Source organism: Phaseolus vulgaris, chromosome 3 (genome assembly GCF_000499845.2).
Source record: "Phaseolus vulgaris cultivar G19833 chromosome 3, P. vulgaris v2.0, whole genome shotgun sequence".
Taxonomy (NCBI): Eukaryota; Viridiplantae; Streptophyta; class Magnoliopsida; order Fabales; family Fabaceae; genus Phaseolus; species Phaseolus vulgaris.
This window is the reverse complement of record NC_023757.2, coordinates 50780261-50806850: the sequence shown is the minus strand read 5'-3', so window position 1 is coordinate 50806850 and position 26590 is coordinate 50780261. Positions and strand designations below refer to the sequence as shown.

Genomic DNA, 26590 nt, shown 5'->3' with positions numbered 1-26590 from the left:
GAATAAAAACTTTGATGATGATATTTTAAATTTTAATTTGAAATTGTTTTGGAGATTATACGTGGCATGACTCAGTTTTGTTTTCTGTAAATGGAAACAGTAACAACTATGTAAATATTGAGACCTAATAGAGATAAGATTGATGACAACTTCATACTTTTGATGACAATATCAAATAATTATGATGTTTTAAATGAACAGGTTCCTTAATCTAGTTTAAGATTAGGTCAGAGCACTAAGTTTGTTTTAGTAAGTTAACTTAAAAGACCCACGTGTTTCACTAATCCATTTTCATCCACCACTCAAATATTATACAATTCTAACAAACATTACCACTTCCACAACCTAATTCAAATAAAATTTATTTTCTTAATTCTCTATCTCGATGACAAATTCTTAGAGAATAATTTACTTTTATAAATAATTTAAAATATTTTATGACGAAATTATTTGAATAAAACTTTCAAAAACCATCTATTTGCCTATTTGAATCATAAAACTGGTTGAGTTGAATGAGTCTACAAGTTGAATGAATCATAAAACAAATCAAAAAATTGATAAAAACCGGTTCATAATAGTTTAAAAGAAAACATTTTTTTATTATTATTTATATATAATTTTAATTTTTCCTTAAGAAAAAAAAAAGTAATTGGGGAGAAAGACTTGAGAGCTGAGATTGGATGAAATGATGATGTTGTAAATATACACACAAATTGTGTCAGATATCTCTGAATAAACAAAATTCTTTACTAATTTACATCTGTGTAGTTAATCCAATAAAAAAATAAATCTTATTAAATTTGCACAAACCAAAATGAAATTACATTGAATAGTGATTGATGAGGAAGAAGATCACTGTGAAACTCATTTTCCTTCACTTTCCAGGCTCCATTTTAAGATTGCTCATCCCAACACCCACATTCTCCACACCAGATTCATTTTCCATTTTCTTCAGCCATGGATGTTCCAGACACTTCTGTGCTGTTGGCCTTTTCTCAGGGGTGAAATCCAGAAGTGGTAAAACAAACTCTGAAAATTCATGAGCATCACTCTCTGAAAATTTATATCTTTCAACCAACAATTTGCTAAGTGGCCAAAACTTTAGTCTTCGAATTCTTTTCAGATCCCCATGTCTGTCAAAGAAATCCTTGGATTTTGCTCCAGCAATAGCAACCTGCAACATGCAACATTAGACTTTCCAAAATACCTATTTCAATAACATGCAGAGACAGACAATTTCTACCTTCCGTGGCATCTTTCCAAGGAGTTCCATCATCAGGGCAAGGTGATCCTGAAACCAACCCACATAGTTTAGCTATTCTACTTCTATAGTTGTGTTAGTCAAGCCAAAGAATAAGTATTTTCCACTTTTTTGCTGAATCAAAGAATAATTCCAATACCAGTAGTTATAGTTATGAAATGCTTACAAATAAAACGAAACAACAGCAGGGTTCATAATGGTGGCTATGATTCAATAGCAGTATAGCTGAACTGTTTCCATACATCAGTGATGGACAAGCATGAAACTCAATTTCTTCCATTACCAATAGAAACTCATTTCTTGGAAACAAATATACTCGTACATGAATAATCCATTGCACATGTTACTTCTTCTCTTACCCGTTGTGAAAGGATCATAAATACATATAAAAATTGTATGGTCATCTACTCATCAGTCGATCACACATCATAATTCATTTTGCTTTCGGTCATCAGGAACCAGCAGCAAAAGAAACAAAAAATAGTCATGGAATTTTAGATATATATACACACACATACACACATATATATGTATTATACATCAGTATCAAAACTATGTTCTAAAGTCAAATGAAAAATGCTTACTGTCACGAAGAACGTAGAAGTATGAGTTAAGTGTCAACTTGATGTCAAATAAACCAGTAATACAGGTAGCTTCAATGAATTCTGTGATTGAAGATCTTGTATTCATTTCTCATTATCTGTTTAAATCTACTCACATACACTACAATAAAGAAATCACTAAAGTGAATGCATCTATGAATATTAAAGATAAAAATCAATGCATCAATGTCGTTCTTTTTAGAAAAAATAGTTATCTAATACCGTCTATTATTTCATTTCATTCAAAATCCTACCAAAGTTTCCTTTAGTCTGAACCCCTGTATAAGGGTTTTAAATTCTTCCATAAGCTTTTCCTTTCAACATATGGCCATACATATTTTTAATGAAACTCTCAAGATTCATAGCCCAAATTATTAAACAACAATATATGTACATACATATCTATTCCTTGCATTAGTAGAAAGGAAATATAAGGTATAAAGTCTATAGCATAGCAATTATCATAAATACTACCATCCATTGATAAAAGATACGAAACATAACTTAAATTATAATAGGGTACATCAAAATCATCATACCTCATTCTCACTAAAACCTTGTCCAACTTTGGGCGTAAATAACATATCACCAGTGGCAAGCTCAAAAGCAATGCAAGCGAAAGACCACATGTCAACAGAGAAGGAATAGCCAGCCTCCAGTATTACTTCAGGAGCTCTGTACTGTCTTGTCTGAATTTCTTCTGCAAACTGCTTATCAGCCCAACAAGCATTTCCAAAATCCACCACCTTGCATCTCACGTCAATCCCATCAAGATTTCTCCCAGACTTTGGATCTTCATTTCCTCCTAGTAAAGCGTTTCTTCCAGAGATTTTAGCAACTGCCCTCCTAGCTCTTCTTTTCAATTTTTTCTCAATAAGACTAGTAACTCCACCATTTATGTTTCCCTCAGGCCTCTCTAATATTGGGCTGAGTTCAGATCTAACAGGGTCTTTGGCAGGATCAATGGTAGAAATCAGAAGAACATTTTCTGGTTTTAGGTCAGTGTGGATAATACCATGTTCTCTATGCAAATAATCCAAACCCAACAAAATGCAGTGGCAAATCTCCCTAACTTTATTCAATGGAAGGCCTTTGTACCGGTTATACTTGATTAGACGAAGCAAGCTATCCCCAAGAAACTCAAGCACCATGCAAAGGTGCTGGCCATTAGGACCTGCGTGCTTAAAGTGGTCAATCAACTGGACCACACATTTTGAATTAACATCAACGTCATTAGAAATGGATGCAAGAACATCAATTTCATGAAGGGCAGCCTGAACAAATTGGGCCGCACTTTTCTGGATCTTAAGAGCAACATATGCCTGAAAATCCAAATTAAAAATTAGAAAATAATTTAAAAAGAAAAAACTTCTGCACCAAAATAATAAAAAAACTCATCACTATCTGAGACAAAAATCAGCTGGGAGTTGGAACACAAGCAGACCTTTGAGGAAGACTTTTGAATTAAACATGAATACATGAAAATTTAGATGAATAAAGGATAATGCTTGGATCTAGTTCATAGCAAGTGCCAAAGGGATTGTGCTACTGTGGAAACACCCCTCCTGGATATACAAAACAGTGTATAATGCTACATGCATTAAGCTTCTTTCTGTTTCTTCTTTCTATGGGTTTCCTATTCAATTTAAGCATTTAGCCTGACCCCACCATAAATAAGTGATTTAATGGTAGCAGAAGTTCTGGATCGATAAACTTGTGAGTGTATCTATAATAGACTCACAAGTTAGTCTCAAACTTAAGTACTGAACTCCTCTAAAGTGTGGAGTGACTTTACAGAATAAAGTGTGAAGTTATAATCATTGATTGGGAAAATCAACAGTAAAGATTGAGATACAATATAAGCATGCCGCGGGTATAACAAAATATGAAACTGTTAAAAACTACTACACTAATTTGCCCGTCAACTGTTACTTTAGAGAGATCAAATCCGTCATAGCATTCAGCTTTGTTCAATTAGAAATGAAATTCAGAATAAAAGTGTTTCTACATGCAGCTCACCCCAAACAACAAAATTAATACACACTAGGTATTAGTGTTAAAAAGGAGCTTAACACATTTACCAAATCAGTAAGAACCTAAAAAAACAAAGAGAACCAATTACTGCCTCACTGCGAGCAGAGAAATCTATGTGTTCCAGGTGGTCACATTGTACGATGACGATCATCTGACCATGTTTGTCATCCCAAACATGCGAGGTCTGTTAGGTATTTCTGACACAAGTTGAAAAATACAAATACTAACAGAAGAAGTGACACCGACAAGACTCTTCAACATATATATAAATAAATATATATATATATACCCAATTTGATCCATTAAATGAAACGTTACCCTTAAGATATATATCCCAATTTGATCCATTCATTGAAATGTTACCCTTAAGACAGAAACCGACAACACATATATACAAATTAGGCCGAATAACCAATGCTTCTACAGCACAAAGAAAAAAAATATCGGGATACAGAAAAACACCAGATAAAACATTTCACAAAAACCTCAAATTACATATTTAAACTCTCTCTTTTACTCACTCACAAATACACATTCTGAACCACAATGAATCAGCAAAATGAAAACCTTTTAACTCCTACGTAATTCACAACAGACAAACATGATTAATGCAACAAGCAAAACAAGCACAGAATCCAACAACAGCCCTGCAGATTCAAAACTGATTGCTTTAACAACAACAACAAAATCTTATCTCGGTATCTGAGGTTGACTACATGGATCACCTGATGCTACTCAGTTCGCTTAAAAACTAATTGCTCATAACGATTAACTGGGAGGAGGTTTCAACAACTTTCCACCTCAAAACACAAATCACAGGGCAAATCAATCTCAAAAGACAAAACTTGGTGTAATTGAAAAGAAACAACCCCTTTGGAAGGAAGGAACCAGAAAATGAACACAAGAAAAAGAAAGAAAAAGAATGAAAAATTAAAGAATGAGGATCAAACATAACATACAGATGTTGAAGTATCATAGGCAAGCCAAACTGTAGAAAACTGACCCCAACCCAGCTTCCTCTGCGCTATGAACCTGCCGCCGGCGAACTGATCGCCTACTCTGACGGCGTGGTACCCTCCTTTCCGGTAGGAGTCGAACCCCTCATCGTCCTCTTCAGACCCAGATGAAGAAGAACACGACATCCCCTCTGATCTATGAAAAAAAATCACCTTTTCCTTCAAAACAACACTCCCAAATGAACGAACCTTCTTCTTTCTCTGTTTTGACACACCCAAGGTTTGTTCCGCTGTTCTTTCTTTTTAGTTTTTGAATAAATCCCTTTTCTTTAACCCGAAATTTAAAGCTTTTGTTTCGGAGATGGAAGGGTGTGTGTGGCGTTCTCAAATCACGAATCTCTCTCTTCAACAATCCTCCACTTTTTTCTCTCTGTTTTTCTCTTTCGCTTCTTGCAATGTTCACTCACGATGTGTGTTCTGTGTGGGTCTTACATTTTCATACGGTTCGATTTTTTTTCTTTTTTTTTTCCCAAATTAACTGTTTCTTGCTTCTTTACGTTTATACCCTTTGGGTTCTGTTTTTTGTATGAAGGGTGCAAGGGGTTTTTGGGAAGATACGTATTTTGGATGTTATTTTAGGTGGCGAGGGGTAATCAGGGTCCTGAAAAAGGGTTGTGAGTTGCTGCGCTTTCCTGCGTCACCCATCTGCCTCCTATCTTTATACTTTTACCCTTTTCCCTGCTTTTTCTTTTTCCTTCTCACTTCTTTTTCACCATGTGCTCTTCATTCTTCTTCAACACCTTCTTTTAGCCTATGCAAATTCAATATTATACCACCCATTTTCTCATTACAATACATTATATTTTCTCTTCTTACTTCATCACAATTCTTTTTATATGAAACTTGACTTCTCATTTATACTGAGTACCAATCATTTGTCAGCACATAAAAAAAATTATTAGAAAAAAAATTACAAGTATATATGGAAAGATTATACTAAAACGTATTGATTCGATCGGTCATCACAGTCGGTGACATCAACAACAGATAGCCACGTGGACGGTTCTTAGTGGAACACGTGGGCCAGGGAAGCAGATGAGTCATTGACTGCCGATGACCGACCGGATCACTTATATATTAACAAAAACTGATACACAGGTAGTATATAAAGAACTTTAAGAAAAGACTAAATGGAAATCTATTATACCAATGTGAGAAATCTTAAACTTGATTTTTTTACAGTCATTAATACAAATGTTCCACCTATTACAAGTTGTCACAGAAACACGACTTTACTTACCTTAAAGATATATAGTTAACACTAAATACATTATTTATCAAAAAATTATTTCTATTATTAACTATTAATGTTGTTGTTATTAATTTTTGTTTTGATAATCCATTTTATTATAATAGTTGTGACTTTAAATATGTAAAGAAATTAAATTTTAAACAAAAATGTGTTCCCAATGTTTGCAAAGTGCACTAAATATGTGACATTTCCAAAACTTGGCAATTTTAATGTGAAATCTTAAAGGTAGTTTTAAAAGCTACACAGCAGCATTGTTCAAGTCTTTAGTGACTTTGCCGTGCTTGGGAATTAATGGCTTTAGCTTAAAAGTTGAGTATGGATATAGTTTTGGTAAAGAATCTATGTTCATAGGAGTCACTTGATTTTTGAAGGGACATGCGATCATGTTTTCCAAAGAATCTTTGCATTTAATTTGATCAAGTAACTTAAGACAACTTTGTTGTCAACTTTAAGGATAAATTGCATTCGCATGATAAATTAGTACAATCTTTTTATACAACAAGTGACAAGATAAGTAAAAGAAGTGAGAAAAAATGGCTAATGGGATGGAAATATAAAAAAGAAAAATTGCAATGTAAAAGTAATAATAGTATTGAGTATGTAAATGACTACTATAAATAAAATAGAAAATTGTGTGTAATCACGTGTGTAAGTAAGTTATTCTTGAAGACTGAATTATTTTATAAGTCTTACTTATATTTGAAATATTTTTCAAAAATCTTTATATTTTAAAATTATTTAAACAATTTTTTCATTTACTATTGGTAATGAATTTTAAACTATAAAATATATTAAAATTCAAATTAATTAGAGGACCTTCTTAACTACTTTTTTTTATGAATTATCCTTGTTAGGATTGAAACTCGAACCAGTGGTGAAACAAACTACTAACAGTTGATGATACCTTTCTCCGTATACTATTTATCAAATATATATCTTTACAATATTTTTCAAAAAAGATTAAAAATCTTATGGGGAGAAAATTTTCCAACGGTTAGTCAAGTTCTCCATAAGCTCATATTAGTCGTAAAAGAATTATAGATGTGTCACATTTATTCTTTCTATTTTATTTTCTATCCACTTGGATGGATAATAAAAATATTAAATTATTATTATCATTATTGTTAATTTAAAACAACATTGTTAAATTTTTAATATATTCTCTATTATTATTATTTAATTTATAATATCATATATAATTGTTCTTACTGAAATTGAACTATAATAGTTTGAAATGGATTGAAAAAGGTTATGAGAGACACGAATTTTGATCGAGTTAATCTTACGGTTGTTTAGTTTTTTTATGAAACACTGAATAAAGATCCATTGAAAAAGATTTGTTAAGCTCAAGTTAATAAAAGTCAGTGAAATATTTTAAAAGTGTTTAGTAAGTAAATTAAAGAGATTGAATATTATAAACTTTTGGACCTAGGTTAACATTAAAAAAATGAGTTATTAGTAGGTATGCACCATTTAGTCGGTTACAATCAATTCAAGCCTTTCAAATTTTGTCAAATAGTTTTCAAAAATAAGTGATATTATGAAAATATTTATTCACTCAAAGGGACACTAGTAGACTCCAACGTCCAAACAAATAGCATTTCAAAAGTGTTAGAAACTCACATTGATTGTCCTTAATAGTCCATGCTCTCACTTAATATAAGAAGAACATTATTCCCTAGATATAAGTTGTATGAAACTTCCATTCATGATGAAACTTTCTTTAAGATTTTTTATGTTAATTTGCATATGATTACTATAAGAAAATTATTAAATATAAATCAATTTTAAAAACAAAAAATAATCAATTGTTATACTAACTAAGTTAAATCAGAAAGTATTTTTTTTTATCAGCTTCGGTGATTTACATGAAGTTTCATATTACCTACACTACAAGAAAATCATCAAATAGAAACCAATTTTTAGAGACTAAAATAATTAGTTGCAATAGTAACTAAATTAGATACCATTTTAGAAACTAAAACAAAAATTGATTTTTAAATTAGTTTCTATTATTGTTAAATAGTTTTTAAATTAGCATCTAATTAGCAACCAAGGTTTTAACTACAAATTATTTAGTTTATAAATTTGGTCGCTAAAACTTTGGTAGCTAATTAGATATCAATTTAGAAATTATTTAACAATAATATAAACTAATTTAGAAACCAATTTTTGTTTTAGTTTCTAAAATGGTCTCTAATTTAGTTACTATTGCAACTAATTATTTTGATCTCTAAATATTAATTTCTATTTCATGTTTTTCTTGTAGTGTTATCATATTGTCGCGTTCGCGTTGCATCTCCAACACTTTCGGATTCATAACAACATGAAATCTTACAAATTCAAATCTTTAAGTCCATTCAGACTACGAAAGATGAAAACATCTTCTAAAAATTTTCCACAATTCATACGAACCAAAATTCCAAAATTTGATGGGAAATGAGAGAATAATATTTAAGAGCTAGATCTGGCTCTGTCACCTTTGTTCGTAGCTCTCATCGTGCCTAGCTTGCGGGAGCATAGAAAATAATACTCCTCACTATGAATTAATTCAAAACAACTAAATACTATCAAAACTCATAATCATGTCTTGTTATCCAAATTATTGATTAGTGTCTATCTTTAATGTGTTCACTATTGCAGGTCAATCAATGAATTTAATTATATTTATTTTAAACTATTGTGTGAAGTCTATGAGTACAATTATCATTTAATGGAATTTTAATTTGTTATAATTGACCAATATATTAAGTTTTTAACTATTTATTGTTTATGGACTTATTTTAAATTATGCAAATATGTTGGTGTTTTTTTAATGAAACATAACATTAGGTTCGAAAGTACTTGACTATGATAGAAACATGTGGACAAAGTATTATGTCAATTGGCTATAACACTATATATATAATATATAAAGTAATATAATTTTTACAATATTTAACTTTTATACTTTTAATTTGTTTTTACACTCTGAGATGATTTTAGTGAACAACATCATTTTGTACTATTTAGATATTAATAGTAGGAAACCATTTCTTTATAAGTGTGCGTGTAATTTGACTTATAGTAAAACCTAATTACTTGTTTACATGAATGATTTATTTGATATTTGGTTAAAAAAAACTTTAAGCTATTACTCATACGAACAACAATAACACATAATTATCGTTGTGTTTCATTTTAATAATAATTATTGCCAAAAATTATCATAAAAATTGGTCATCGTCGTCATATAAAATGATGATTTGTGCATGCAAAAATATATACAACTATTTGATGAAGAAGAGGTTTGATCAATCATTGCCAAAAATGTTGAATAAGGAAGAGCAGGTTCCTTTGACTGCAACAACCAACCCAAAAACCATAATTGCGACATCAGAAACCATACACTTCCAATCCATCTCTTCTTTGAAGACCGAATAGTGAAACATAGCTGGCAACACAAAGCTGAGAATAACACAGACGCTGCTACCAACCAGGGATAAAAAATCTGCGAAGTTAGGCACCAAAAGTGCCACCAAACTCACCCCCAACACCAACAACCACCTCAACCACAGGCAGTACCTAGACTCACACAACCGTCTCTCAACCACCTCGTACACTGGATTCATCATCAATGGAAAAGTGAAGAACAGGTTGATGCAAAGACCCAACTGCACCAAACCACTCACCAAACCCGGTCCAAGATTGGTAGTGATGATCCCTTGAGTTTCTTCACCAAAAGCAAAGTAACTTAAAGCAGCAAATGCTGCATACAACAGAGAAATGAGAAACATCCCCACACCCAAAACCCCACCAAATTTCTCCTTATCTTTGGCCTCTGATTCCAAGGGCAAAACCATTCCTATCCCTTCAAACGCATACACTGCCACCCCTAGACCGTAGAAAAACACGGACCAACCACCAAAGGCCTCCAGAGGAGGTCTATTCTTCATATACACGAACACTTCGTCCACCATCACCACACTCTTGGCTGCAATATCAACAACATCAGCGAAAATGCTCAAAGGAGCCAAAAGGGTCAAACTTGGGATAGCATTAAGGCCCAACTGAAAGGGAAAGCAACCCCATAAAAACAAGACCTTCGGCGTGAAACCCAGAAAAAGGGACCATTTTGAGCCGTCGCCGGCAAGATTGGCCAACGTGGTGGAAATGAAAATAAGGTAGCTGACGCAGAAACCGCAATGGGAAAACCCTATCATGACATCAACGAACAATTTTCCAAGAGGGCCTCCAATGGCATACCCCAAATCGCCAAAAGAGTTGAGATTGGGGAAGCCTTCGTTGGATTGAAGCTTCCGGCGAGTGCGCACAAGGAGCATCATGCAGTGGTAAGTGAGGAAGGCGACGAGGAAGAGCATGAGCAAACCCGTGATCCAACCCGTTTTCTTGAAGCAGTAAGGGAGACCAAGCACGCCAGAACCTACAATGGATATGAAGATGTTGGCGAAGGTCTTGAAATTTGAGGAGAGAGGGGGTGCCTTGGAGAGAAGAGGCGCGTCCTCTGGTGGGGTTTCAGCCTTTTGAAACCCCATTGGGAGAATGAATGAAGGTGGCGGTTTCTGGAAATGGAGGGAGATGGGTGCAGAAGAAGAAGAAGAAGAAGGAAGAACATGCAGAGGGTACGTGATTATTGTTGTGTAGGAAGGAGGTGTGGTTGTGACCTTAAGTCAAGGTTTGCAAATGCTGATATAGTAAATATATATATAAAATGAATTGTGGAATACTAATTAAGGTCGGAAAATGGGCATTCTCTCGTGTGCTATTCTCAGCTTCAGATTTGTTGGGTATAGAACACAAACAAAACACGCGTCACTCACCATTTAGGTTAACAAAACCAAAAGATAAAAAATGATCGATAGACCCACAATATTAAAAAAAATAAAAATATTTTTTTACCACACATACTCCCACCTACACTCCAATAAATATTAATATTTTAATTATTTACAATTTTTTTAATTTTAAAAATTATTTTAACATTTTGCATTTTGATTATATTTTCATTAAGAATTTTTTTTAATTACAAATATTAATATTTTGTAGTGGGCGTAAAGTGGAGCAGAATATCAAAATATCATCACAAAAAAATTATAATTTGACAACGGTTGTAAACTATGTAGAACACTTATAATTTCTAAAATGTAAACACAAGAATATGAATCAATATTATATAATTCATGACAACAAAAATAAAATTTTATTTACAACAAGTATATTTCATATTTTTTTAGCAGAAAGATGTTTTTATGGTTGGTTAAAAAAGATTTATTATTTATTTTTATAATTATAATAAAAATTTATACAGTAAGTTTGAATTTTTAGAAAATTAATGTATTTTTTTTTTAAATTGTGTTAGAACTGTGTTAGAATTTTCAGAAATCCAACAAATATTTTTTTTAATTTGACTTTTCACCGATACGTGTTCTACGGGTATTAGTGTTCGATACATGCACTACAAGAAAATCATCAAATAGAAACCAATTTTTAGAAACTAAAATAATTAGTTATAATAGTAACTAAATTAGAGACAATTTTAGAAACTAAAACAAAAATTGGTTTCTAAATTAGTTTCTATTATTTTCTATTATTGTTAAATAGTTTCTAAATTGGTATCTAATTAGCAACCAATGTTTTATCTACCAATTATTTAGTTACTAAATTTAGTCTCTAAAACGTTGGTTGCTAATTAGAGACCAATTTAGAAACTATTTAACAATAATAGAAAATAATATAAACTAATTTAGAAACCAATTTTTGTTTTAGTTTCCAAAATGGTATCTAATTTAGTTAATATTGCAACTAATTATTTTGGTCTCTAAAAATTGGTTTCTATTTCATGATTTTCTTGTAGTGATGTATCCAACACAAACATGTCATTTAAAAGGAGTGTTTGAGTCTCATAGGTTAATGTGATTGTTTTAATAAATAAATATAGATTAATTTATAATTAAATAACGTGGAAATTATTAAAATAATAGTATTGTAAATGTATTATCATTCAAATATTAAATAATAAAATTTGACATGTGCACTTAAATTTCACTTTACTTTTTCAGTTGATTTATTTCAAAGTATTTTATATTTTAAAATAAAAATGTCATATATTGATGGGTGAGTGTTTAGTAGAAGATAGGGTGTGTGTATATATCATCGTGTAATTAAATAACTGTGTTATTTAGAAGGAGAAAAAAATTATAAGTATTAAGATATTAAGAGATAAGGATAATTGATAGGTGTTGGTGGGATGTCTAAAATTAATTGATGTATACACCTATCATTACTATGTTAAACTTGTTGCATTGTGTAGCAGTTGGTAGTTGGTATGATAGGTATATCACAATGAATTGTTTAATTATTTTGAGTAATTTTTTTCATTTGTTTTAATAAAAAAATTAATAGTTCATAGAAAAAATCTATGGGTTTCAGTGACTTTGTGTTTCTGAAAACATAAAAACAGGGTCATTTTCAATCAAACAAAGATAGATGCCGAGGAAATTCTTACCATGGCATAAATCCAATCATGAGCATGAATGAAACACAAAGAAAGGAAAACTAAGTTTTCTTTCTCTGATTGGATTTTATCTCCCCTTATTTGCATTAACATGACAAAAAAATATTTTGTTTGGTATACAAACCTCACCCATAATATTTGTTTGATTTATTCACTATTTGTTATTGGTGGTTTTGAATTTAATCTTGCTGTATAGGTTATTATTGTCAATAGTTATGGTTTTGCTTTATTATGCGCTGGATTATGTTTTATCTTGTGCTGACTAAAGTGATATGGAACACTCAAATTATATTATGTAGATGCTGCAAAACCATCTGGTTTGTTAAGGGTCTACAAGAGTTTGACAGCAGATTAACAAACCAAATCTGTTATATTTACTGCATAATTATGCAACAATTGAAGCATAACCTTGTAGGGAGTATTGAAGTTGATGTCACAAGGGTCTACAAGCACAAAGTAATCAAACAACCAATAGAGGGTGGAAGCATACTAATCTTGTTTTTAGTGTTGCAATACACTGCATAATTAAGCAGTTTTGTCATTACAAATTGTTGTATTATAGTGTTGGGAGAAATTCTATGTTTTGGATGTTTGTAGTGATTATGTGGATGTTAGTTAGATAAAGAGGTTGAAGGCTTTTGTATAAGGGTTGAGACTCCTGAAATGTTTCCTTTTAATTTAATTAATTTATTCTTTGTTAAAAAAAATAGTTGGGTATGAATTGAATTTTTATTATAAGATCGATTATTTTTGTAATCTAATATCCTTTAAGTGGTATATTTAATTTTCATAAAATTGAAATTACAGTACATATATCACTAATTATATTTTATTGATTCAAAATTAAATTGTATTTGAATTAATATAATTATTCTATTTTTCTATTACATAATTAAGATAATAGCATGATGATTCAATATGAGCATATGAAAGTGTTGGATAATTCTAATGGAAATATTAAAAAAATTATTAAATAAAAAATTAATTTTAAAAATAAAAAATAATTAATTATTATATTAAAAAATCAAAATAAAATTTAATTAATACTATTTTAAAAATTAAAAATATTATTAATATTTAACATAATTTCTATTATTAATAAATAATTTTTCAATTAATATATAATTATTTATCATCTTTTATTTAATAAATTATATACCAATTTATTAGTATGAGAAATTTTTGTATCTAAATGACATGCAAATACAATTTTTTTGTGTTCTTCCTCTACCAGAAACCATAGAGAGCTGGCATGACACCTCATGTTACTGCAAATTCTTACAATCACCATTACCTAGTTCTCTCCATTTCAAAAATTCAAAGCTGCAAACTGATGTAGAGTTTATTGCTACTAGTATCAACATTGGTGATTTGATGAGTTTTTTATAACCTTTTTAGGTTTGTTTTTAGTTGTAAGTGTATATAAAGAAAATTCAATTAAACTTTCTGGATTGAACACCCTTTTTCAAATAACTTAGTGTTTGAAATAAAGTTGTTATAACTCAACTTGCACAAGCTCACATTATAATAATGAGTGACTTATTGATATTAGATAAATGATGATGTAGACTTTATTTGATGTATTTTATTATGAGAAAACCTAAGTACTATGATAAACTATAATTAGAGTTTAATCATATTAACTCGTTTATCAATTTCTGGATAATGAAATTTTTTTTCATTAATAATAAAAAATAATATAAATGGGAATATTGGAGGTACTCAAACCCGTATACAAAAACTTTATCCCAGTACGAGAATATTGGTATCAAAAAATTATATTAACATGCTTCTATTCCTGCATCTATCTCTGCTAGAAACAACATATTATGTACATATCAATTACAGTGTTTCTTTTCTCAAAGTTTATATGTTTACATGCCATTCACAAAAGTCCTGAGGGTTTTCTGTCAGCTCACTTTCATCAAAAGTAGAGATTTTTCAGTTTATGCCTCAGTCAGCCTTTTTCTTAAAGTCTATATATGTTTACATGCAATTCACAAAAGTACTGAGGGTTTTCTGTCAGTCCACTTTCATCAAAAGCAGAGTTTTTTAGTTTATGCCTCAGTCAGTCATTTTCTCAAAGTCTATATGTTTACATGCAATTCACAAAAGTCTTGAGGGTTTTCTGTCAGCCCTCTTTCATCAAAAACAGAAATTTTTCAGTTTATGTCGTAGTCAGTCCTTTTGCATGTTCTCACATCCACATGTCAGTCATTAAAATATAAGTAGATAATGAAAACAAGCTGTCAGTGAATTGAATTTAGACAGGAAGACAAATTAATGCACCAATCAGAGTATGAGAAATTTGTCTTAAAAGGAATTTAAAACTCAACCCATGCACATGCATTGATTTGAGCTACACCGATTTTTTTTTATCGAGTCTACCACTGTCTCATTAAAGATTACTCTATTCCTATAATCTCAAATTTCCCAGATAACAACTACCCAGATACACTTCACATGTTATTCCCTAGACTATTAGTGTCCATAATACAGTGTTGTTCAGTCCTATCTTAGTGTACAAAAGACCTACCAAACCATGCATGAGTCAAATGCCACACTTTAAAAACCACTTTTCATGTAAAGAAAAAGTGATTCACACACCAAGGTTCTCTATTATTTCTCCAATAGTGTGACTTTAAAAGAATTAACAGAAGGTTTCTACTAACAAAAAAAATAATCATGACAATACATATCTTCTTCTTCTTTTTTTACTTTAATAAACATTTTACTATTACTTCAGTTACTAAATTATTTTTATAATAGTTACCATCAGTTCTCACAATAATATTCAATAATATTCAAATATACTTGTAATATGTTACACATTTGATCTCTTATAACTAAAAGAGGTAATTAACTCACTACAATCTTTTCTAATCTTTTAAATCCCAAATACTTCATTTTTTTTTTTCAAATTATGAATGTCTTTTGTGAGCCTCATTTTGGATTGTTGCTTTTATTCCTTTATATAAAACTATGCTTATAGGTCATGTTATTGTTCTCTAGTATGTTTTACAACAATTAGTTTTATAAGTTGCTCAAATTATTAGTAATAGATATTTGATCTTTTGACAAAAATATCCCCTTCACCCAAACCTAGATCAACTCCTAAAGAAGATAAAATGGACAAACATTAATCACAATATTATTAAAAATGAATTAAAATATTCATCATCATTTAATTAAAAAAATGAGAAATAAGTTAATTTGCACGAAAATACACAAGTATGTATAAAATGTTATTCATTCGATTATATTTTTATTAGTACTCATTGTACATCTTTACTATAACAATATAATACATAATAACAAACAATATTTTCAGATGTATATTCATTACTAACAAACAGTATGGATATTCATTAATATTCACAAGTTTTTTACCAAATTTTTTTTTTTCACCTTTAATTTAAATAAAACAAAAAATATAAAAAATTATTACGTTATAAAAAGTTAAATATAAAATTGAAAAGAAAAATAAAAACCAAAATCATATTATAAACACAATATTAATATAAATTACAATAAACTAACATTATTAGGGAGATTTGAAACACTTAGATAAAAATAACATTATTTCAGTTAAAGAAGACTATTTTATCATTGTCATGATATAATTAATGATTTTCTTAAAATATGTGCATTATCATCTTAAACAACAGATAGTTATTGAAAATGAAAGAGTAGCATTTGTAACAACTTAGTCATAAGTTCCCTCATTTAATGTCAGGAAAGTAATAATTTACCTATTCAGTGAGTAACAATTAAACTTTGAATGTCAAGATAATCCATATTTCAATATTAAAGCCGGAAAATGAAAAAAAACAACAAAACAAAAACTGTCAACATTTCATTCATATAATTTGAACATAGAAAAAATAAACAGCATGACAGACTTTGAACTTGTTCAATTCAATGGATCCTCCTTATTTTAAATTCAAGCTTTCCTGTCAGTTAAAGTAGCACAACTTTGAACTGAAAGAAGTATTGCAAGCAACTAAATCTACATTTACATTTTAATGAGTACAATTCCATTACATAACCAAAATGATGAACAAAAAGATAAATTCCATATTGTAAAAAAGAAGCATCATGGTTCCTACCTCAGCTATAAACATCTATCACAGTAGCACATGGTCATTCCATTAATGTATGAATTTTATGACTGCACAGCTTTATTTTGTTTGATACAAGCCGGTGCCTTGAAATCTTGGCATTTCCACATTGACGTAGCCTCAATAGGCAAGGCTCTGGTAGTGGATGACTCAACTGTAAACAAATGCATACTATCAACAGCATTATTGCCTGTGTTCATTCCAGTCAATGGAGAACTTCTGGTTCTTATTTCTTCTTTTGGCAGTGCCTTATCTTTTGAGGTGCAAATGCTTAAGGGTAATTTTTTTAGCTTCACCCTTCCTCTCTTTTTACCTATGGGAGATGAATCTTCAAAGTTCTTTCCTTTTGATTGACTCGACTCTGCTTCCCCATTATCTATCTCTAATTGGCTTGGTCTATAACATTTGACCCCTCTCTTATCTTTCTTACTTGAGCTTACCTCTTGGATGGATCCTTCAGAATCAATCTTGCCAGCTACTGCATGCTCGTTGTTCAAAGATAAGCAATCATGTCCAACTGCCACACCAGATTCAGATCCCTCTGTCATTTCAAAACTTGAAGAGCTTCTTGGCTGCTTATGTTTACTACCTTTGGAGTCTGAATTTGGAGAATTCTTAGAGATTCTCGGAGAACTGTTCATGGCTCGATGTAACTTGCGAGCTAATTCTTCATCTGTCCTACAGTTTTCAATTGGCTGTTTTTTTTTGTACAACAGCTGAACTGGAAGATGCTTTTTTGACTTGTTCTTTTTCAGATTTCTTTCCTTGCTAGCCGCCTCCTCAGAAAAAGACGCAACCAAATCTAGAGCCCTCTTGGCTGCAGCTATTGCCCTTGCAGCTATTGCAGCTTTTTCTTCTGCTGCTACTCTTGCAGCCTCTGCAGCTTTAGTTGCAGCAATTGCTGCCACTTTTGAGGCCTCCACAACCTCCTCCGGTGTAAGGTTAGGGTTATCTGAATGACAGCTTAACAAATGCTTCAGCCGGGCCTCAAATTCAGTTGAAAAAGATGAGGATGAGGGGGAAGCAACATCGGTTACACAAGAAGCAGCAACTGGAGATGGGGAGGCAGTAGCATCACTATCCGAACCCTGTTTCTTCAGTCCAGCAAGAAGACGCTTCCGAGGTGGTAAAAGAACATCAGCATCCAACTGGTTAACATCAGATGATTTCTCCATGCTCCCCCAGTAAATTCAAATTTAGGACTCAGAAAACAATGAATAAATCTTACATGAATTAAATACCTACTCCATTGACAATCACATAATTGCAACAATGATCAAATCTTTTCCAATTCCACATCACTCATGATATCAGGATTTATACAACCCCACAAGATCCCTAATAAAACCTACATAAAACATGAAACAATTCAAAAACTATCCAAACTGGTACCAATTTTTATTGTTAAGAACCTTCCATGAGAAGAAGAAATTAGACTCATACCCAACATCAAATTCTTCCATTTCAACACTTTGATTCCTATATAGAAAGAAAGGAAACAACAAATCAAACTCAGAACTAAAAGTACTACAAACAATTTTATTTGTCACAATTAGTTTATTTATGAAAAACTTCAAATACAACAGCAGCAAAACTCAATTTTCAAACATCATCAATCCCAACTATTCTATACCGAGAAACTCACAAACGAAGCATAATTCAGTAACATAATCATTCGATCCAGGACCTGAATTCTATGCATGCAGCACAATACAAGTTTTTTTTCCAGCACCCCAATTGCCAAAACAATTTGAATCAATCCACAAAACAATGAATCAAGAACAAAAAGCAATCCAAATCTGGATTCAGCATAATCATGCAAATCAATAGAATTTTCATACCCCATGAGTCAAATTCAACACCACAAATAAGAAGAAAGAAACCAGATGACAGTTGGGACCATTTAGAATAAAGAGAGTCATGTGTACCTGACCCTTTTGCGGAAGTTAAAGGCAAAGAGAGAAAGAGGGGGCAAAGGAAGATCCAGGATTAGGGTTTCAGAGAGAGAGAGAGGAAGAAGAGGTTGTGATGGTGAAGAAGAAAAATCCAAGGTATGTATAAAACCCAAGATCTTTCTATTTATAATAATAATAAAATTAATAAAATTAATAATTTTTATGTAAGAAAAGATGTGAAAGTAGAAATTTTGTTCATTATGATTGGAGATCCAACAAAAACAACAGTTAAGTTCACTGCTTTTCAAGTAACCTCGTATATCTTTTCATTTATAGTTGTCAAGTTGTATCAATGACAGCATTATAGTTGTTTTAAATCAGTTCAGAAAAAAACATGTTCTAAGCAAAAATGTAATAAATATACAAAACTTTATCTATAATCTCACATTCAATTCAGACATTTGTTAGTTATTTAGACTCACCCCAAAATAACACAAACATGTTCAACAAATTTTCTATTCATTTAATTGTAATCCATTATTGGTATAAATTAAATTGGTTTATTTTGAACAAAATTATCTTCCACTGTAATTATTTACTTGACTCAATTTATTAAATAATAAATTATAATGTTTTGATAATGTTAAAATTAACCTAATTTTATATAAATATTTTAAAATTTCACATTTATTTTTGAAGCTGTATTAAAATTAACTCTTAAAAGTTGAAACATTTAAAAAAAAATTCAATATTGATTATTTTATATGAAAAACTGTATAAAAATTATATTTCATCTTGGACTTCAATAATAACACCATGATAATTCCAAAGCCCATAAACACTGTCTCTTTTTCGGCTTATGGATTAATTGTCCAAAAGTTTATTCTATTGTAACATAATAGATCACATCTGAAAAGTTATATTCTCTAAAATATATTTAAAAAATCTTCCATCTTATCTATTTTTTTTATTTTTCTCTTAGATTTATTTATCAGATGATAATAATAGTAATGGTAATAAGAATAATTTCTTCATAAATTATGAGATTTTGTATAAAAGAACTATTAAGAAATATTGTTCAAACAGTCATTTTTTAAAAATATTAATGAAAGAAGAAGTAGTTTTTGGCTTCATGAATTAATTCATAACATGTTAATAATTTTAAATTGGCCCTTATCAGTAATTAGTACATAGTATTTAGTGACAATGTGTTATAATTTAGACATGTTATGGTAATAATTATTTAATTTAATGTGAAGAGTGACTTATTACATTTAAATGCATGCATCAAGTTAAATGTAAAGTGTTAGAACAAGTTAATCAATCAGAAAAATCTACTTCATCCATGTACAATAAATCCAATTTGAGTATTTTAAGAAAAATAAATAAACGAATATATAGACAAATAAAAAAACCCAACAGAAATCAACAGTGTATTAATTCATAATAACATACTGAATAAAGAAAAAATAAAAAAATAATTTATACTCTATACAATACAAAAAATAGTAGAGAAGATCTCAATTTTAAAAAAATACCTATATTATTTTTTACTTGTTTTTTCTTTATAAAATGAAAAGAAAAAAAAAACATGGGCAACAGTTGTAACAAACAGGAAGAATGGTTATGTGTCAGCCTTTCGGAATTATATACACATGACATCACTATATGATTTTATTTTTTCTTTAGTTTTTATTTTACTTTTACTATAGTTTAAATCTTAAATAAAGTACTATTGTTTCATTTCATTTCTACTTTTATTTCTTATTTATTGTTATATTTAATTTTTTTATTTATTGTAGATGAACTTACGGTATTGTATTGTATACTTTATTTAATTTATTAATATTATAATAAATGTAATATTCTAATTTTTTATCATTATTTTTTTTTTATAAAATATCCGTGCACACGGCTACATGGCTAGTTATAATATATTATGAGGATGTAAAAAGATGAAAAAATTGTATGAAGAACTTCAGAAAAGAACACAATCTAAATAGAGTTTAGATTTTTGTTTTTTTATAAAAGAGAATATTTAGTAATAATAATAAAAATAAAGAAAAAGATAGTGTAAATAACTACTGGAGAGTATATTCTTGCACCCAATAACTTTGACAAAAATGTATTTTTTTAATTTTTAAATAGGACTGCATATGAGTATGTAATTCAGAATGTAATTCTGCATTTGGATTTTGGAATCACTTTTTGGAATATATTTTTGAATTTTTTTTCTAAAATATATTATTATATTTTAGAATTTTTAATTCTATTTCATAATTTTATTTTTAAATAAAAAAATAGATTACAGATTTAATTTCCTGGAATATATTTTTCAATTTTAGAATAAAGAGTAATTATAGAATTTCAAAAAACTGTTAGAATGCAAGTTAGAATTAGTTGGGTGCAGGAAGCAAAACCACATATAAATAACTAAAACTATTGATTATTGGTGTTTGGGCCCAATGGAATATTAATAAGAACTAAAGCCCAATGAGCCATGGTGGGCGTAACATGAAACCCAAATCCTATAACAACCCTGGCCGCGCCGCAGTAGGAAATTAGGGTTTACCGTTCCATTTAGGTATCTATAAAAGGGAGGCACCACAAATCTCAATCATATCTTACTTCTGTTCCGTCTTCGAAATTGGGTTAGAGGCTTCTGCTGTTTGATTTCCAATTCTCATCAGTATGTAAGTATTGTAGTGTTTCTTATTCTATTATTTTCAAGTTTTTCCTGAAAAGAAAGCCAATTTGCAGAGCAAGTGCGTGTATTTTCTGAAATTGACGCAACTTGCATTGAAGGTTGGCGAAAACAATTGCGATTCTCCGTGCCTTTCAGATTCACTTTGTTTTGATTATGGCCTCGAACAAGTCGTTACACTTTCTGTATTTTATTGTTTCTATCGAGTTTTGTCACTGATCTATTGCAGTGTTTTTATTTTAGGATTTCATCGAAGCTAAGGATTTTGAAATAGAGGGTTTGAATTGACGAATGAATGAATTACTGAAACTCTAGAATTTTTTAAAGTTTATATTATGATTGTTCTTTACAGTGGAAAATACCGTCATCTATAAAGCAAATTGGTTTTTCATTGCCAAGATTGTGTCGGAAGATGACTAAATTCATTTTTTGTCCTTTATGCCGTTAAAATACATGAACCATACGTGTTCTTGTAGTATCATCGGGGATACATGCTATGTTTTAATTTTTGACATAATAATTTTGAAAAATAAAATGTCATGCTTTGTCTGGTTGGAACATTTTTTTTTTTTAATTTGTGATCAAAATATTGTTTTTATGATCAGAAAAGGCTGAAGCCTTTGAAGATGGTCACTATTTATGATTCCTCTTTTTTTCTTTTGATTAGAGCATGCAGCAGCTGGTGGCGTCCCGTTTCCGACACTCTAGGCTTCACAAACCCTAAACCTTAGAACAAAGAGATTATTTTTTAATCTATTAAAAAAGAATATATTGATTACAAATTTATAATCACATTCATGAACAAAAAATATTTGAATAACTTTCAGGAACAAAAAATATTCAATATCTAGTTACAAATTCACGAACTCAAAATATTAAAATAACTAATAACAAATTCATCCACTAAAAATATTCTAATAACTAATCATAAATTCGTCAACACTGAAGACTCAAATAACTATTCATAAATTTGTGAACACAAAATATTCAAATTACTAATCACGAATTAATGAACACAATATTCAAATTACTAATTGCTATTCACGAATTAATGAACACAAAATATTCAAATTATTGATCATAAATACTAAGATTCTGTTAATTTTCAATTATATGAACATTTTGTTTAGTACTAGACTAAAGCCAATTATTACAATTCTAAGCTTGATCTGTAGTAGAAGAAAGTTTTTTTTTAAGATTAAAATAGTTACTCAAAAAAATATCCTAGTTACTTCTTCAAGCAACTCAACCTCAATAATAATTTTTTATTTTATTTTGTTGGTTCAAACATTAAGACTAAATTAAAATTAGGGATGGCAAAGCGGGCCAGCCCGCCCCGCATTGGCCCGCCCCGCACTTGGCCCGCAAAAATGCGGGATGGGTTGGCCCGCCCCGCAAAGTTATTGCGGGCTAGAATTCTCAACCCGTCCCGCATAAGAACTGGTCCGCAGATTTGCGGGCCAGCCCGTGTTCTTTTTTTTTAAAAATTAAATATTTATTTTTTTACATTTTGTTATTAAAAAATTGTCAAATTAAACCTATATATTTGTTATTATCAAACCTAATTTTTTTTCCTTCCTTTTCAAATATAGTCAAACATCAAAACATTAAGATAAATATCAAATATCACTATTCTTCCACTTCCAAAACATTAAAAATACCTAATTCCAAAACATTAAACATAAACATTAATTCAAAAACATTAAACATAAACATTATTTACATTCTTCCATTTCAATAACATTTTTTTCATAATTATAATCTTCATGGATAACTTCTAAAATACCCTCTGCTTACTTCTCCTCCTCTAAATGGTGTCTTGCTCCTTTATCATGTTTGAAATTGATTTAATTGGCAGGACCCAGTTTAGGTTGCCCTGCTGCAACTAAGTGTCAATATTTTTTTCTTGCGGGTTTGCGGGCCAGCCCGCCCTGCCCCGCAACTGGCCCGCGCGGGTTGCGAGCTAATGCGGGTTAGCGGGTTGAAAAGGTCATCCCGCCCCGCGTTTTTTACCTGCGGGCCGCGGGCCGGCCCGCACGGCCCGCCCCACTTTGCCATCCCTAATTAAAATATAAAATTATGAGTTGGTTCTTATAATTGTTTCATTGAAATGAAATTGAAGATAAGTTTAATGTATGAAACTTGCTTCTATTGGAAGAAGTTTAAATGAGAGACTAAGCTAATGTTCCTTTGATTAATTAGAAAGGTTTAAGAAAGTTTCTATCAATTGGTGTCTTTGAGTTTCTTATCACATTAGTATATGGGAAATTGTTGTGGTATTTGAAATCTTTTAAGTGTTTGTTTTATTATCTTATAAGAACTTTAGCCAAAGTTTACAATGGAAAGAGCAAATTCAAAAATATGTTATAATTGGTAAACTATATATGTTCCAATTTCATCATTATGTTCCTAAAAATGTGATATATATGTTCCCTATGAAAAACTTACTAACATATATATTTGTGGTTTGATTCAATTTGGATTCGAATAGTTTCACCTACGGAAAGAGTCAACAGAATCCAAAACAATTTATCTTATTAATTATCAGAGTTTATTTTGGTTTTTAATTATTATTTTTGAATCCAATTAGTTTTGAATATTTGTATATACAACTATATACTACAAAGTGCAAATAAAGATTTTATTAGTTATTTGATTTGGAATAGTCAAAATCAAATTACTAAACGAACCACCATGATTACCCATATACTACAAGTAAAAATTAAAAGTCGTGAGTGTAAAGGTGGAGGGAAAATAAGCCCATAATCAATAAATTGATTCAACTTTATAATTTGAACGGTTTTTTAAAATTCACATTTTTTAAAAAAAAATTCTATTTGAAAACATCTAAATTTAAAAATACCTATTATTTATGCAAGGGACATAAAAAGCCCATTTCAATAATATTATAAATACAGAAAAAAGATATGTGAATAACACCAGGATCAAGAGTGTTACATCCCATCTTCTATTGTTGAAGGTACTCTCTTTAATCAAAAATCACTTTACATTGTGCAATTGAAAAAATAAAAAATAAAATAAAAATAAAATAAAATAAAAATATATATATATATATATTATTTTATCACTTTGGAAATTCAATATTCTAAATTTTATACTCTTTCATATTCTTTTTCTTTTAGTACACTTTCTTGCATATGTAGAGAATGAGAGATAGAATGAGATTGTTAAATGAAGGTTGTTAAATGAAGGTTGGGTGCACATTTTGTATAAATTCTAATTTTTATTTTATTAATGATATTTTGATTTTTTTATTATGTATATTAAGTACAGTCCAAAAATTTACCATTTTTAAAATACACAAAACTTCCAATACAATATCAATATGTTCAATAAAAAATAAAAAATCTCAACAAAATAATATATATATATATATATATATATTCATAACTAAATTTTGAAGTCTAATTTCCGGCCCTCCAAATTCCAATGTAATTTTATATATTAATTCAATTTGTAATAAATAAATAAATTCTACTAATTTTAATTTAACTAAAACTTAATCAAATATAAAACATGAATTTTATCTTTACTTCACTATTAATATTAAATTTAAATCTTAATGTTCTAACCAAATTATAAATTTTAATTACAATATTAATACTCAGACCCAGAAAGATGGAGAAGATACAATTCCTGTAACTTGTTTGATGAAATAATACTCAGACCCTAGTCCAAATCAATTAATCCTTTATCCATAAAAAAATTTATTATAATCTATGATATGCTTCCTACTAGCATAATAACTAAAATATATATGGATATTGATGTGATTCAATTAAAAAAAAATATAGTTAATTTTAGAGAAGATTCATCAAGCATAATATTCTACATTGTACAATTACATCTCTTAGGATTTGATAGGTTTTTTTTTTTTTTTTGAAATGTAATAACTCATATTTCTTTTTATCAAATTATTGAAAATATCTTGTACATATAATGTTTCCATTTTTCAATTATTAATTTTTAATGTTTATTAGTTCGTCTATTTATTTAATTTAGTATCTATTTATAAAAAGAAAGCTAATTTTAGAGAAAAAGATTTTATTCTATATATTTTTTTTTCTTTTATAATATATAAGATAAGATGGCAACATTATTGTAGCAATAAAGATATAGAATTGAGAGTGAAGTGGGTTTGACATATAACCACTCATCTTCACGTTGTGATAACAGAACATGAATTGATTCAGAAGTCTATTTCCATCAGAACACGGTCCAGTCAACAGTTTCACACATCAACTCCAACCTTAGGACATGTCACCTACAAATTACTGCCTATTGCAGAGACGCACATGCAACACTTTCTTTTTCAGATTAACTCGTCTTTTTCAAAACCCAAATATATGATCGGAACATTTGTTATAAAATAAATTTTAAGCTTAACTCAACCCCATAAATTGGTTCATAAGATTGAGATTGCACACATTTATATAATGAAATGTTTTTATCTCTAGTCGATGTGAGATTTTTATCAATATTGATACAACATAAACACAGATATAAAGATATATAAAATCTTCAAAATGTAGCACACAAGATATAAAATCTTCAAAATGTAGCACACAAGATATAGATCTATATATTATATAAATTTAAAATATATAAATTAATAATAAAAATTTATGTTCACAAATTTTAGTTTTTTGGTAGAAATATGTTTTTCATAGCCGGTTTAAAAGGATTTATTCATAATAAAAATTTATACAATAAATTTGAATTTTTAAAAAATTAATGTATTTTTTCTTTTTTTAAAATTTTGTTAAAATTATCATAAATATAACAAATATTATTTGAATTTGACACTTCACCGATATGTGTCTTACTAGTATCCTATAAGTGTTAGTGTCTGTGAAATGTTAGTGTCTGATACATGTGTTCGATACAGACAAATCATTTAAGAAGCGTAACTCATGTTCATAGTTCCTATCACATGCTTAAGAAACCTAAAACACTTTTAGGTACACATGCCTCTCAAAAATGTTTACAAGTCAATATACGTCATCTGTTCAACCTTATTTTAATAAAAAAATATATTATATATTTTGCTTTATTTTATAGAGAAAAACAAGAGGCATATGCATATTAATTCTATGCACATGAATTTATTTGTTTTAGTATGATGATTGGCATTTTTGGTTCTGAACGTGATTGAGGTATCATGGTTTTA

General features: G+C 29.7%; 3 protein-coding genes, 1 long non-coding RNA gene and 1 other non-coding gene across 8 annotated transcripts; 2 read left to right on the top strand and 3 right to left on the bottom strand.

Moving 5' to 3' along the window:
* Positions 1–676: 676 nt before the first annotated feature.
* Positions 677–5343, bottom strand: LOC137808536 (uncharacterized). The gene is made up of 4 exons (XM_068609699.1): positions 4857–5343; positions 2403–3185; positions 1244–1291; positions 677–1174 (listed from the first exon to the last, which is right to left on the bottom strand). Exons 1-4 carry the CDS (start codon positions 5037–5039, stop codon positions 875–877), a joined length of 1314 nt encoding a protein of 437 aa, XP_068465800.1. The 5' UTR covers positions 5040–5343; the 3' UTR covers positions 677–874.
* A 4011-nt stretch (positions 5344–9354) lies between these two features.
* On the bottom strand, positions 9355–10882 carry LOC137805987 (amino acid transporter AVT3B-like). The gene has a single exon (XM_068605862.1). The coding sequence runs from the start codon at positions 10698–10700 to the stop codon at positions 9459–9461; it is 1242 nt and encodes a 413-aa protein (XP_068461963.1). The 5' UTR covers positions 10701–10882; the 3' UTR covers positions 9355–9458.
* A 5706-nt stretch (positions 10883–16588) lies between these two features.
* Positions 16589–18994, bottom strand: LOC137808534 (uncharacterized). Of its 4 annotated transcripts, none has more exons than XM_068609695.1 (3): positions 18729–18994; positions 18244–18279; positions 16589–18148 (listed from the first exon to the last, which is right to left on the bottom strand). In XM_068609695.1, the coding sequence occupies exon 3, from the start codon at positions 17973–17975 to the stop codon at positions 16845–16847; it is 1131 nt and encodes a 376-aa protein (XP_068465796.1). In that variant the 5' UTR covers positions 17976–18148; positions 18244–18279; positions 18729–18994; the 3' UTR covers positions 16589–16844. The 4 variants fall into 4 exon arrangements, with proteins under 4 accessions (XP_068465796.1, XP_068465798.1, XP_068465799.1 ...); XM_068609697.1 differs by having other exon boundaries at positions 18734–18853; XM_068609698.1 differs by lacking the exon at positions 18244–18279 and having other exon boundaries at positions 18729–18853.
* Positions 18995–21221: 2227 nt separating this feature from the next.
* Positions 21222–21957, top strand: LOC137808533 (uncharacterized). Its single transcript, XR_011080719.1, has 2 exons — positions 21222–21388; positions 21643–21957. It is a non-coding gene; the product is annotated as an uncharacterized lncRNA (long non-coding RNA).
* On the top strand, positions 21455–21580 carry LOC137808894 (small nucleolar RNA snoR86). Its single transcript, XR_011080767.1, has one exon. It is a non-coding gene; the product is annotated as a small nucleolar RNA snoR86 (small nucleolar RNA).
* Positions 21958–26590: the final 4633 nt, after the last annotated feature.